The sequence below is a fragment of the Peromyscus eremicus genome, chromosome 7, assembly GCF_949786415.1.
Source record: "Peromyscus eremicus chromosome 7, PerEre_H2_v1, whole genome shotgun sequence".
NCBI classification, from domain to species: domain Eukaryota; kingdom Metazoa; phylum Chordata; class Mammalia; order Rodentia; family Cricetidae; genus Peromyscus; species Peromyscus eremicus.
In genome coordinates, this window is record NC_081422.1 from 11,484,217 (window position 1) to 11,497,935 (window position 13,719).

Sequence of the window (13,719 nt, forward strand, 5' to 3'; positions counted from 1 at the left end):
ACATTGCAGAAGACTCAACTGAGCTTGTTCCCAGTCATTAGCTTCTTGGAACCATCTACACCCCATTTCCATCCTATCGGAACAATGAACCTTTGCCTTAGTGTCTGTACACAAAGCAAAACAGAAGTGATGCATCCATGGAACTTCACTTTTTTCTTTTTTTTTTTTTTTTGATGTAACAGTGGGTAGGGATACAACTTGAGGTGTGATTTCTATTATGTCTCTTTGAAGCTCCTTTGCCGTATGAATGACCAGACAAACAGCTGGTATTTAGCTTCAGAAAGGCAAGTGGCTGCAGGTGTGGTGTTCTTTAAATTGGAATAACCTGTTGTTTATCCAGTAGCAAAGTAAAGGTGTTCAGTAAATGTTTGTTGAATGATGGCTGTGGAGGTGTGAATAAGAAGTGTCTCCCACATGCTCATGTAGTCAAACCTTGTTCCCCCAGTTGGTACACTGTTTGGGAAGTTAAGGAACCTTTAGAGGTGGGGCCCTGCTGGAGAATGCATCTCTGGAGGTGCATTTGAGAGTTCATAACCACACCCCACTTTCAGTTTGCTCTGTGCTTGTGTCTGAAGATGTGAGTTCTCAGCTTCCCACTCCAGTTGCCTGATGCCACGCCTCCTCCAACATTATGGATCTTGTCCCTCGGAAACGGTGAGCCCAAATCAATGCTTTTTTCTCTAAGCTGCCCTAGACACAGTGTTTTATCACAGCAGCAAAAAGTACTAAATACAATGACTTGATTTTAAAAGGCCAAAATTGATAGGGGCTGCTTACTTTTTATTTTACAAAATGTATTTATTATTACTGTATGCGTGTACATGTGTATGATGATGATGTGTGTGAGTATGGGCGGTATGTGTCATGGCATGCCTATGGTCAGGAGACAACTATCAGGAGTCAGTTCTTGCCTTCCACTTTATTGAGGCTGGGGCTCTCTCTGTCTCTGCTGTGGAACATACTTGAGCTGGACTATAGTTTCTTGCTGATTCTTCTTTGTCTGCCTCCCATCTCACCATACGAGCACTGGGATAACAGATGCACGCCACCACATCTAACTTTTCACATGAGTTCTTCCAGGGACTGAACTCAGGGAAGACTCACCAGACACTCACCAAGGAAGGCATGCAGAGGGCAAGCATGTAGTGAAAAGATGATCAAAGTCATATGTCATTGGGGCACTGCAAATTAAGGTAGTGAGCTGATGCCACCATAGACCTGTTGGAATGACCAAAGTCTAAAACAGAAAATACGGGTGAGGATACGGGACAAGAAGGCCCTCTCATTCACGGTGGGAATACAAAATAGTACAGCCACTTCTAAAGACGGTTTGACAGTTTCTTTAAAAACTACCATATTCTCACCACACAAGCCAGTGATTGTGTTCCTTAGTATGTACTCAAAGGAGTTGAATATTTATGACTACATAAAAACCTTCACGTGAATATTTCAAAAAATTATCTACCATTTAGAACTTATGTATAATCCATGTTCCTCCTGAAATTGCTCGTTGTGTCCCCTTCTGTTCCCTCAGCTCAACTTGCTCACTTCAGAGCAATGTGTGGTGAAGGGGTCGAACAGAGTCACCACTGCCGTCCACCAAGGTCCTGGCCTAGTTATTTGCCACTCTGTTCTTTTGTTATTTCAAACGTAGAATATGATGTCTGACCCAAGGTACCACTGGGTGTGTTCGTCATTGGTGTCCCTGACTACCCTGTGAGGTTTGTGACAGGGACCTAAGAATTTCAAGTTCTGGGTCACTGGATACATGATGAGCTCATAGCCCTGGAGACTAGGCAGCGGCTGAGACACACCTAAGAGAACTATCCAAGACCCTCAAAGACCAGAAGAGGAGATCCTGGTGACCTCATCAGGATGGAGCAGACCTTGTGTATGACTTACCCGGCTTTGTAACAGGCACCTCAAGACGCTTCCCACTGTTTGAATCCTCCACACCCTGGGCTGTGATGGAATAGGGCCGACTGGCTTTGTTCTTAAAGATGATGAGGATGGAGTCCCCCACCTCAGCGTGGATCATTGGGCCTAAAGGCAAAACACAACAGGACATCACAAATATGTCATGCTCAGCAGTGGAGCCAACCTGAGTTCAAGTTCTTCCACCTTCCCTTAACAGAAGGCCTTGGGTGAATCATGTAATCCGAATCTCATTTTCCTCATCTGCAGAATGGGTTCACTAGGACTGTTCCCATAGAACTATTAAATAGCATTGCGTGTGTATTGTAGGGATTATTTCTGTCCAACGAAGCCAGGTATTCAGTGAATGCTGAACTTCTTACTGCTCCGGAGCAACAGAGTTTCAGTTGTAATCTGTGATCCCTTGGATGAGAAGTGTCCGCCAGAGTCTTGGGCATTTGAATATTTGGTCTCCAGTTGGTGGCGCTGTTTGGGCGATTCAGGTGGTATAGCCTTGCTGGAGCATGTCAGGAGGGATGGGCTTTGAGATTAAAATCTACACATTTCCAGATTGCTCTCTCTGCTTTGTGCCTGCCCTAAAAGACGTGAGCTCTCAGCTTCCTGCTCTTGTTGCCACGCCTGCTGCCTGCTGCCTGCCGCCTGCCGCCTGCCGCCTGCCGCCTGCCGCCTGCCGCCTGCTGCCTGCTGCCATGCCTCCCTGCCGTGCCATGCCAGGCTCCTGCCTGCTGCCATGCCTCCCTGCCGTGCCATGCCTCCCTGCCGTGCCATGCCAGGCTCCTATCTGCTGCCATGCCTCCCTGCCGTGCCATGCCAGGCTCCTATCTGCTGCCATGCCTCCCTGCCGTGCCATGCCTCCCTGCCGTGCCATGCCAGGCTCCTATCTGCTGCCATGCCTCCCTGCCGTGCCATGCCAGGCTCCTATCTGCTGCCATGCCTCCCTGCCGTGCCATGCCAGGCTCCTATCTGCTGCCATGCCTCCATGCCGTGCCATGCCAGGCTCCTATCCCTCTGGAACAGTAAACCCAGGAAAACCCTTCCTTCTACAGGTTGCCTTGGTTATGGTGTTTTTCACAGCAACAGAAAACTAACAAATGCCAATACCTGTGTGAAACCTTAAGGGACCCAAACTGCTTATCATCTAGGAAATGGGGTTGGCACTAATGACGAGGCTCCCATGGAATGATGGGTAGTAAAGGGACTCAGGACAGCACAGGCATGTCACTACTGCATGTCTGGTGCAGACTCTCAGTATGTGCATATTGTGATAGTTAGTTTAACTGTCAACTTGATCCAACCTAGAATCAGCTGAGAAGCATCTTAGTGCAGGGATTGTCTAGATGGGGCTGACCTGCGCTCTTGTCTTTGGAGACATTCTTGACTGCCTTCATTGATATAAGAAGACACAGCCTGAAAGTGGACAGCTCTGCTCCTTGGTTTGGGGCCCCGGACTGTATGAGAGTACAGAAAGCAACCTGAGCATCAAGCATGCGTTCCTTCCTCTCTGCTCTTGAGTGTGGACTGTCTCAAGCTCCCGCTGCTGTGACTTCTCCATCAAGTAGACTGTAGCCCGAACTGTGAGCTAAAATAAACTTTCTTATCTAGGTTGCTTGTTGCCAGCTTTTTTTATTTGCTTGTTTGTTTTATCACAGCAACAGAAATGAAACCAGGCCAGATGCCTTGAGCGCACACATGCTCTCCGGCCTCTCCTGTGAGCTTCTGTGTCCATGCAGAAGAGTCTGCATCTGCTGGAGCCGGAGAGGCTGTGCCTGACGGCGATGCCCTCCTCATGCCAGTGCCTCCTGCTTTGCAGTGCTAGGGAAACACCCCAACACCTTAGGGTGTGGGGCTCACAGCCATCTTCAGACTCTTTGCAGAAGCATCTCCCACCTGATCCCTAAGGTTCCCTCTTGGGCATCTGATGTGTTCTACATTCATCCAGAGACATGCCCTTGGATGGTCAATGGTGTGGCAACACCCATTCATTTGTCACTGGAGCAAGCTCCAGCTTGGATTCTGAGAAACATGGCTAAAGCCATTAATCCATCTAAAATCTGTTGAACTATAGTTATCTCCAGAAGTAAAAAGGAACTGCTATGTGTTTAAGCAGTCAGCGTGGGTATAGTTCAGACACTTTGCACGCATTAAAATCATCATTCATTACTGTTTAGCACTCCACTGCACAAGCCTGTACACAAGCTATACTAGTTAAAATGATGCCTTCCAGCGGACAGAGCAACGTGATGGGACACGGGGCAATGGTGGACCTGCCACGTGCCCACTGAGTTACTGGAAGTCCAGGCCACTGTAAGCTGCAGATGAGTGAAAGGGCCTCACTCTCTACTGGGTGATGGCTGCTAACTTGCCCCTGATAGAAGTCACTCATTTCCCTCTGCTGCCAATCAAGTTAGGCTCTTCAGGAGCACGCCCAGCGCCCTCCGCTAGCCCAACCCTTTTCTTTGGAGCTCTGTGTGCCCTTACAGTTCTAATGAGTGACTCATGCATTACTCATGTGGAAGTAACAAACAAGCTGGTGAGTCACCATGGAGGTGTGGGGGAGGGGAGCACGTAATCATCCTCAGGCTGTTGTCACATCAGTATTATAATATTGAAAATACTGTGTAACCCATACTCACAAAGTTACCTGTGGTGTAAAAAGCACAAACGTAGTTCCCAAATCCTCTAGGCTTCTGCCTTAAAAATACTCTTTTCAAGTGGGGTGGGTCTAATGACTCCAGGTGAGGAGAAGGAGGAAGAAGAGCAGGAAGGCCGTTGTTGATGGCTGCCACACAGCTGGGACATCAGCCAGCCCAGCCCATGCATACGCATGGTCAGTTCTGAGGTCCACAGGCCAGGTTGAGACTTGTCACTCTCAGTCCACCTCCACAAGGGAGCTCCCTTCGGCTAGCACTCAGAGTGTTCCATGTCACTGTGCGCACTGAGCCAGGACCTTGAGGAGGTCCCACAGACACACTGCCTGATGTGCTGAGTCATCAAACTGTCTAAACTGAAAATTTCTCAGCTCAGTAGAGAGGCTGGAAAGAGGCTCAAGAGCTTGAGACACCTGGTAGATGACAGGGATCCTGATGTGTGTGTGAGAGGTGGAGCTGGGCAGCGGAGGGGAGAGGCCTGCCCACGCTCCCTGGCTTGCTGGGGCTGACAGTGCCTTACCCAGGAGTTGCAGGTGCTCCTCCCTCGGTGGCCGGGCTTTAATCTCCACAAACTCTCCATTCGTGTATTCCCTGTAAACCACCTTCTTGTACTGAGAGCCAATCCAGTTTTCAGTGTGATTCATAAATATATCCCCATGTCTGCAAAGAAGAAGCATCAGAAATCAAGGTTGTCAGAAGGCAGGAAGACCGAGAGTGTCTCTGTTATCTGGGGTGCTCTGGGGTGGTGCTCCCCAACCCCAGCTGGGACAGGGTCTCCCAGGGAGTTGGCCTTTGCAACACCTCTGAGAACAGGGTCAGCAGTCAGCACCTCAGAGTGCTCATGTCCTCATAAAAATAACCCAGCGCGGACCCATGGCCACCCTTGGAGACCATCGTTGTCACCCGCTGCAGGGCTCTAAACTGGGCTAACCTTAGAGAGTCCTAACGGGCAAGAGCAGCTGTGCCTCTCTGCCTGGTACACACACACACACACACACACACACACACACACACCCTCCTCACAGAAAACACACTCACACACACACACCCTCCTCACAGAAAACACACTCACACACACATATTCACATACACACACACTCCTCATAATAAACACACACACATACATACACACCCTCCTCACACACACTCCTCATAACAAATATACTCTCACACACATATACTCTCCTCACATAAACACAAACACACACATACTCCTCACAATAAATATACTCTCACACACATACACCCTTCTCACATAAACACACACACACACACACACACACACACACACACTCTCTCCTCAGCTCTGAAATCCTCCAGGTCATTCTCCCCCTCTGAAGACCAAGCCTGCAGGGTGTGTACTGTGAATGTACAAATGTGTGGTCTTGTTATTTTATGTTCTATTAACCCACCCAAACAGTGGATTTGTGTCCCTGTTTGGAGATGCTTTAACAGATGCCAGTGTGTGCTAACACTGGCCTCAGCTCACAGCACTGGCCTCAGTCTGCAGCAGCTTCTCCGCTTTATTTTCTCCGTAAACATATCCCAGCCCTGTTGTGCTTGGGAACCCGAGACAGGGCTTCCACACCCCCGCTCTTTCCAAGAGTGACATAAAGCACACACATGCACAAGCTGTGGCATGAAGCAGGCCAAGAACACCTCTTCACAATGGCAGGCCTGAGACAGGACTCCGAGATCTGCCTCAGTTACCATTGGCTGTGGATGTGCGTACTAGGCCTCTGAGGTTTCCACAGCTCTTCAGATATCATCAGATTATCACAGGAACTTCAAGTGTTTCTGAGTGATGTGGGAATACTCTGGGGGGTGCTCCCTTCCTGTGTGTCCCCAGGGCCTTCCTGGACACCATTCTCCAAGAGTGGGGCGTGACAAACATATTTTAACAAACAGGCACATTTGTAAATGTGAAGCCTGTGAAAATTAATGACCAGCTCTTTGTGTCTGTCACTGAAGTCAGTCACAAAAGATGAAGAAGAAAACTCAGAAACAGCTAGATGTCATGGCACAACTATAATCTCAGCGGCTCGGAGGCTGAGACAGAAGGATGGCTGATTCAAGACCAGGCTGGGCTACGCAGTGAGATGTTGTCCCCAAGAAAACAAAAATCACTTTCACTTCCAAAGTAAGGTGAATCTAATGTCCTTCCACGTCTCCCAAATTAACCACCTGTGCTCTAATCCAAGAACAGTCCACATGCCACCCACACAGCCTCCTTCCTGCTCTCTTCTCTGCACACACAGTGGTCCCCAGCTCTGAGGCTGACCCTCTCTTCCTGTGGGAAACCTTTCAGTGATGCTCTCTGCAAACCTTCTCAGTTGGGCTCAGTCCCTGCACTATTGTTTTTCCTGAACCTGACTGGCTGGCACTTCCCACCCCCAGACACTGTGTCCTTTTAAATGTTTGCTCTCTTGAGCACGGTGAGTCCTTGACCTATCCTATCCTTGGATATGTTAGTTGCTCTACCAAGAATTCTTTCCCTCTTCTGTACTGTCTTACTCTCCACATCTCATTTCACAGACTGCTTCCTCCAGGAAGTCTTCATTAACTATCCCCTCCCGCACCATCCCCCAGATGGGGCTGTGTGCTCCACTGTGAGTTCTCACTAACCTCCTGTCTGTTAGAGATTGTGGCCCCCGCTGCTTGTTCCAGCATTATCCTTGGGGACATGTTCTGTGTGGGAAAGCCCCAGTCTATTCTCCACACAGTTTCACACAGAGGAAATTCAGCAGATGCAGTAGCACCTCTGGCCCTGGCTGTGGCAAAGGGAGAGAGCCTGCTTTTGTAGCCAGTGGGTCCTAGCCACGCTTGTGACCGGCACAGACCCAGGTTGTGCTCTGTTTACTAGCCGCCAGCTCTCCTCGGCTGGAAGAGGCACACATAAATTGCTGTATGAGAACTTTATCAAACCCGAGGCTGGGCAGGTGCTGACTGAATGAGTCAAGTGTGCTGTGAGGCCAGTATGACGCATTGTTTATAAAAGTTTTAGCATTACCTGGTGTGTAATTACTGTTCAGTAGATGTTCATTATGGTGACTCCTGGAATTGCTAAATTATACACATACTGGTCTTCAAGCTCGACAGTGCTAGCACCGTAACTTGTCTTTAACAATTTAATCTACTTTCTCAGATTTCCTCTTGTTGCACAAATCTGGTGTGAAGTTGTGCTGATGGGTCCATGTGTCTTTTTTCTGGAATCCGGCTGCCTTCCCACCACACTCTAAAGAAACCCCCAATGAGGAAAGTCAGGCACCAAGAGGGTCTATGCTGATCAGGACAACAAATGTCTCAGAGATGACTAGTGCCAGAAAGTGGGTCAAAAATAATAGCCTTGGGGCAAAGTCAGATGCACAAGCCGGAGGTGTGGCCGGATACACCTTCGAGCTTCTCAGGGACTGAAGCAGAGGAAGAAATTCCAACCTGGACAACTCAATGAGATCCTGTCTCAAGCAAGCAGCTGTTGGTATCAGTGATAGAGTGCTTACGTAGCAGGTAGGAGGCCTCAGTTTGATCCCCAGTACTGAAAAAAATCCTAGGCACGAAAGCTGGCATGTAGAGGGCGTTGGCCTCTCAGCTCCTATCACTGGAGGCACTGTGGATGTGTGCCACAGGGCATGCACACACCATCATGTGTGGGGTTATGGGTGCTGTCAGAGCAGGACAAGTTTTGCAGACTGAACACAGGTCATGGGTCTTGGGCAGCAAGTCCCTTACTTACTGAGCTATTTTGCTGTCCCCATGCCTCATATAAACCGATAAAACTATAGACTTCAGTACACTTTGAATGTGTGGCAGGGTCCGTATCCCACCTCACTTTTGTTGACTTATGGTCAATAACCAGAGCAGTGGGGAATTCATTCATTTTGTCCATCCTTCCCACCAGCACGCTCTTGTTATTCTATACCGCTTGTCGCTGAGTCCCAGGGCCCGAAGCTAGACTTCACCATTCATTCAGACCCACTGGAGCTTCTGTAGTGATGCAGAGTGAAATAACCGCTTTAGAGACGGCCAAGTTAGTTTTCATTTTCCACAGAGAGCATCAGTGTTCAACTTGGACTGGCAGCAGGAGTTGTCCCAAAGCAGCATGTGTAGATTAGCAAATTGTTCGTGAATAGTTGAGTAGCTTTTTAAACGCTCTTGCCCTCAGGACAAACCTTCTCCATAGTCACTTTGATTTTTTTTTTTTTTTTCATTTATCTCTAAGGTGGCAGTGTTACAGTAGCTTCTCCCCAAAACAATGGCTGGCAAATAAGAAAAGAACAGACGTGCTGAGCGCAAGGAAAGCAGCAGTGGAGGTGCCTGTGTGCTGCAGACATAAGGATTTGTAGATCGGTGGTAACCAGAGCCTGGGATCGGTGCTAAGAGCCAGGAGGGAAGGCAGTAGGGAGACAGCGTGGTGTGGTGGAGAGAATGCAGATTCTCCCTGGGACGATCTGCATCCAGCTCCTGCTCAGCTAAAGACTAGCTGGATGCCCCCACTCTTCCTACCAGGCTCCCTCATCTGCATGCCAGGGCAGTTGTATGCAAGCAGCAGGAGGTTTTCTGCATGCCAGGGCAGTTGTATCCAAGGAGCAGGAGGTGTTCTGCATGCCAGGGCAGTTGTATCCAAGCAGCAGGAGGTTGTGAAGCAGACAGTGTTAAGGTGGGGAAGTCTACAGTCTGTGCAGGATGCCTTCCTGGTGCCCAGACTCTCCCAGTGGGCCCCAAGGAGCTTGGTCCCCGAACTCCAGAATAAGACAGTAGAGGACCAAGACTCATAACCTTTGTGTGGCTTGAGCATCACCGATGCTTCGACATGTGATCTTGGCTGGTGTCACTCCAACAAAGTGTCAGTCTGTCCAATTTCCTGGGTGCCTTGGAGGTCTTCTCTTCCCACCCTGACTCAGGAATCTCTTTCAAGGCAGTAGCCTCAGATCATCCCTGGATGTCCCCACCTGGATCCATGTTTGCCAGAAGCATTTCCTCCACTCCCCTTCCCTGCACTAATGGGGTCTACAGTAGCCCGTCTTCTCACCTGGATCCACACACCTCCTCTGCCTCATCTGGTTCATTTTCTTCCCAGTCCCACCATTGTTGTGGGTCCCCCTTTTCCTCTAAATACTTCCATCTGCATTCTCTTTCAAAAGTCTATCCATCCGTCTGTCCATCCACTCATCCATCCATCCATCCATCCATCCATCCATCCATCCATCCATCCATCCATTCATCCATTCATTCTCCTCAGGCATGAAGTAGACCAATCAAAGCTAGGGGACTAGGAGAGGTACAGGAATCCACTATGGTGCCCTTAGGGTGACCTGCTTCCAGGTGAGGAGACAGAGTGTCACTAATTTTCTATACTCATAAGGAAAAGTCTCTGCCTGCAGAACTGTGCACAGAAAACCCGGCCACTTGGTTTCCAAGGGTGCTAAGGCCCACAGAGCACGCGCATTCCCACCGAAGAGCCGTGGCTTCGCCCATGGTACCTTTCCCCTCCTGCGTCCAAGTGCTGCTTTTCGAACTCCCAGTTTTTGTTAGGGGCATAATCCCATTCTACCTCTTCAGCGGCGATGAAAAAGGTTCTTAGCATCCCGTAGGGCGGCTCAGAAGGGTCCCTGTTGCCACAGCTGCTGACCTCATAGATCTGACCCATGCCTCTCACGAAGTGGTGCAAAGTGGAACAGAACACCTTGAAAATACCTGGAGGAGAAAAGGCTTGGCATTGTGCCCACGACTTGATATTTATGGTGGTGATGATCTTACCAAACTTACACATCTTATCCCAACATCAGTAACCAGTAATGTGGACTTTTAGAATACCAACCTCATGGTGTTTTTAAAGCAGAGCTCGTGAGGAATAAATTACTTTGATTATAATATTTTTGGAGGGAAAATGCTACATAAAATTCATTTGTAGTAGGGGGAAAAATCAGAATATTATTACCAAGAAAGGACTTCTCTGGATCATCCCTATTAGTACACACCTGCTTACAGTCACTCCTGGAAAATTACTGATTCTTATGACTCTCTCAGCCCAGCCCAGTTTATAGGGAACTAATTACCTATGAGATGAAAGACCTAGACAATGTTCAAATTAGGCCATGGTTAGGGATTTTTCCCTGAAGGATTTCATAAATTATAAAGCAAGTAAGCATGAAAGTCAAATGGATTACTTCATTACAGCCTTGAGCCAGGGAGGGCTCCTGTGTATCATGCTGGAGAGAACAGAGAAAGAAAGAGATCAATTATAGCTCTCTACAGAGTATCAACAATGGTATCTGAAGGAGATTTATGTAATCTAAAAACTGAATTTCTAGCTATGTTGGTATCTGAGATGTGTGTGTGTGTGTGTGTGTGTGTGTGTGTGTGTGTGTGTGTTTAGAATACATACACACACATATGTATACATATATAGAGAAAGATTCAAATTAAACTCACCATAAAAATATGTGAAATAAAATCATTGGAGATATTAACTATCAATGAAATTGTTGGATTAATCTTCCCATTCTCTAACAGGCTGTTCTTAGAGGCAACTGGTTAGTTTTCCATAACTACCTATGATGTACAGAGAGAGCTCTGCTCTTGCTCCATATGGAGCTGTTGTCTAAATACTGACTGTCATTTCTGGATGAGAAGAATTGGTTTGTTCAATGGGTCCATTGCACCCACTTTGAACAGAATCCCAATAAAGTAAATACAAAAGGTATTATTAGTGTTATAGACGCTAGGAAGGTATAATATGAAATCATAGAGAAGACACATGAAAAGACTTCTCTCTAAACCATAGAGAAGATACCTGGGAAAACCTCTCTATCTCTAAACCATAGAGAAGACACCTTGGGAAGACCTCTCTCTAAACCACAGAGAAAACACCTTGGGAAGACCTCTCTCTACACCATAGAGAAGACACCTTGGGAAGACCTCTCTCTAAACCACAGAGAAAACACCTTGGGAAGACCTCTCTCTACACCATAGAGAAGATACCTTGGGAAGACCTCTCTCTAAACCATAGAGAAAACACCTTGGGAAAACCTCTCTCTACACCATAGAGAAGACACCTTGGTAATTATTGAAATAAGCAGGCCATTTGCCAGTCACTGATACATGCTCCCCACCAAACACAAGCCAGAAACATCACTAGGTGATGATCCTTACAAGCCCATGGGGTGTATGAGTAAATACCAAAGCACTGGAATGAGAAACAGATCACTAAGTGTATGGCAGCCAGCGCTGTCTTTGAGTCCCGGATTCTATGGATTAGAACAATTTGGCTGTTCTCAGTCCATGCTCCTTTTTGGTGTGTGTTTGAAAACCTGCATTACATTCAAGGCAGCTCTTGGTTTGGGTGATTCATAATCGATCGAGTATATTCATGCAGACAGGTGGAACACTGTAGGAGCATTTCGAGACAAAGAATACAGAGTTTCTATTTGCTACGGAAGGAAGTTCTTGGGCAAAGGTTTTGAAGCCCCAGCCTCAAGCTATTAACTGATCACACAGAACCATCTCTGCTGTGATTCCAAAGGGAAGTCAAGAAGTAGAAAGTTCATGATTAGGGGAGATGTCCATCAGGGGCTCATCTCAGGGGCCATTGTCTGGGCTCTTGCTCAGACTGATGATGATGTTGAGAAGGAAACATGTTGAATGCCCATCACAGTTGTCATCCTCTCTGGTGAGCATCCGTGCTCTTATGTATTTCTCTGTATCTTTTGTAAAAATGTCCTAATTGTCTCTTTAGTTGGGAATCTCTAAGAGAAGAGGTTCCAGGGGCAACATGGACTCCAAACCCAGTGCAACTTACCTTCTGGGGAAAGCAAGGTGCTCAAGGGAATGAAAATAAAGACGTCCTCAAATAACTCATCCCCAAACCACTATCCACCCCCAGGGAAAGGAGACCAGGCTCCACTAACAGCCACATCCACAGCTTCGTAGCCCAAAGCATCCACTAGGCTGTCCATGCCAGGTAGATGCTTCAAAGAATAACTTCAGCTATGTTTGTGCTTTATGAAAGCAAGAAGTATCTGTTTTTTACAGAGCTTTTTTTCATGGCTATGAATTAACACATTCACCTAGTATTCACAAGGATTTGTCTCAAATCCATGGGAATTCACCAGAGTGAATCATCAGGGGTTCACGTGGATTCACATAGGGTTCATCCGGGTTTACCTGGATTCACTCAGGGTTCATGTGGGTTAACCTGAGGGTTACCTGGATTCCCCCCAGGGTTCATGTAGCTTAACTTGGAGTTCACATGGATTCCCCCCAGGGTTCATGTAGCTTAACTTGGAGTTCACATGGATTCCCCCAGGGTTCATGTGGGTTAACCTGGAGTTCACATGGATTCCCCCTAGGGTTCATGTGTGTTAACCTGAGGGTCACATGGATTCCCCCAGGGTTCATATGGGTTAACCTGAGGGTCACATGGATTCCCCCAGGGTTCATGTGGGTTAACCTGGAGTTCACATGAATTTTCCCGGGGTTTATGTGGGTTAACCTGAGGGTCACATGGATTCCTCCAGGGTTCATGTGGGTTAACCTGGAGTTCACATGGATTCTCCCACAGTTCATGTGGGTTAATCTGGGGGTCACATGGATTCATCTGGGGTTTATGTGGATTCTCCTAGGTTCGTGTGAATGTGGTTCATCTGGGATTTGTGGACAAAGCCATGTAAAGGATCCCAACTGTGCGTCTTGGTTAACAATCCCTCTATCTTTCACTTTATGTGTTTGCACTGAAATAGCCAGAATTCTGATTTGAATCAAAACTATATCTGCTTCCGGAGTTTTTGAAGTGCCAAGGTCTACCAGTTTTTCCTGGACGAGAACTGTATGAGGACGAGTTGGGATTTGATCACCTGAGATGGCCCTGCCAGGCTTACCTGCATGGTCCGGCTGCATGAATGCCGTTGTGGACATGTGGGGAAACAGAGCCAGGGAGTCACGATGAGTCCCTCGTAGATGGATGGTGTTGCCTTGAAAGTAAACTCCATGCATGTCTGTGTCAGTGCCCATTCCAATCAAGTGCCAGGAAACTCTGTCCTTCTTGCACATGCTGAGGCCTGGCTGGCTGCCATACATGTAGCCATTAATAGCTAAATGGAAGGAAGAAAATGATGAATGCCTGTTGTGGAATATTATT

At 47.6% G+C, this 13,719-nt stretch overlaps 1 protein-coding gene across 1 annotated transcript in view; it reads right to left on the reverse strand.

Moving 5' to 3' along the window:
* The window catches only part of Hephl1 (hephaestin like 1), a 69,969-nt gene that overhangs the window by 11,804 nt on the left and 44,446 nt on the right, over positions 1-13,719 (reverse strand). The window contains exons 11-14 of the mRNA XM_059266664.1: positions 13,460-13,672; positions 10,064-10,277; positions 5,104-5,243; positions 1,903-2,043 (exon numbers count right to left, since the gene is read on the reverse strand). Coding sequence (XP_059122647.1) covers positions 1,903-2,043; positions 5,104-5,243; positions 10,064-10,277; positions 13,460-13,672 — 708 coding nt within the window. The remainder of the gene's footprint in view (positions 1-1,902; positions 2,044-5,103; positions 5,244-10,063; positions 10,278-13,459; positions 13,673-13,719) is intronic.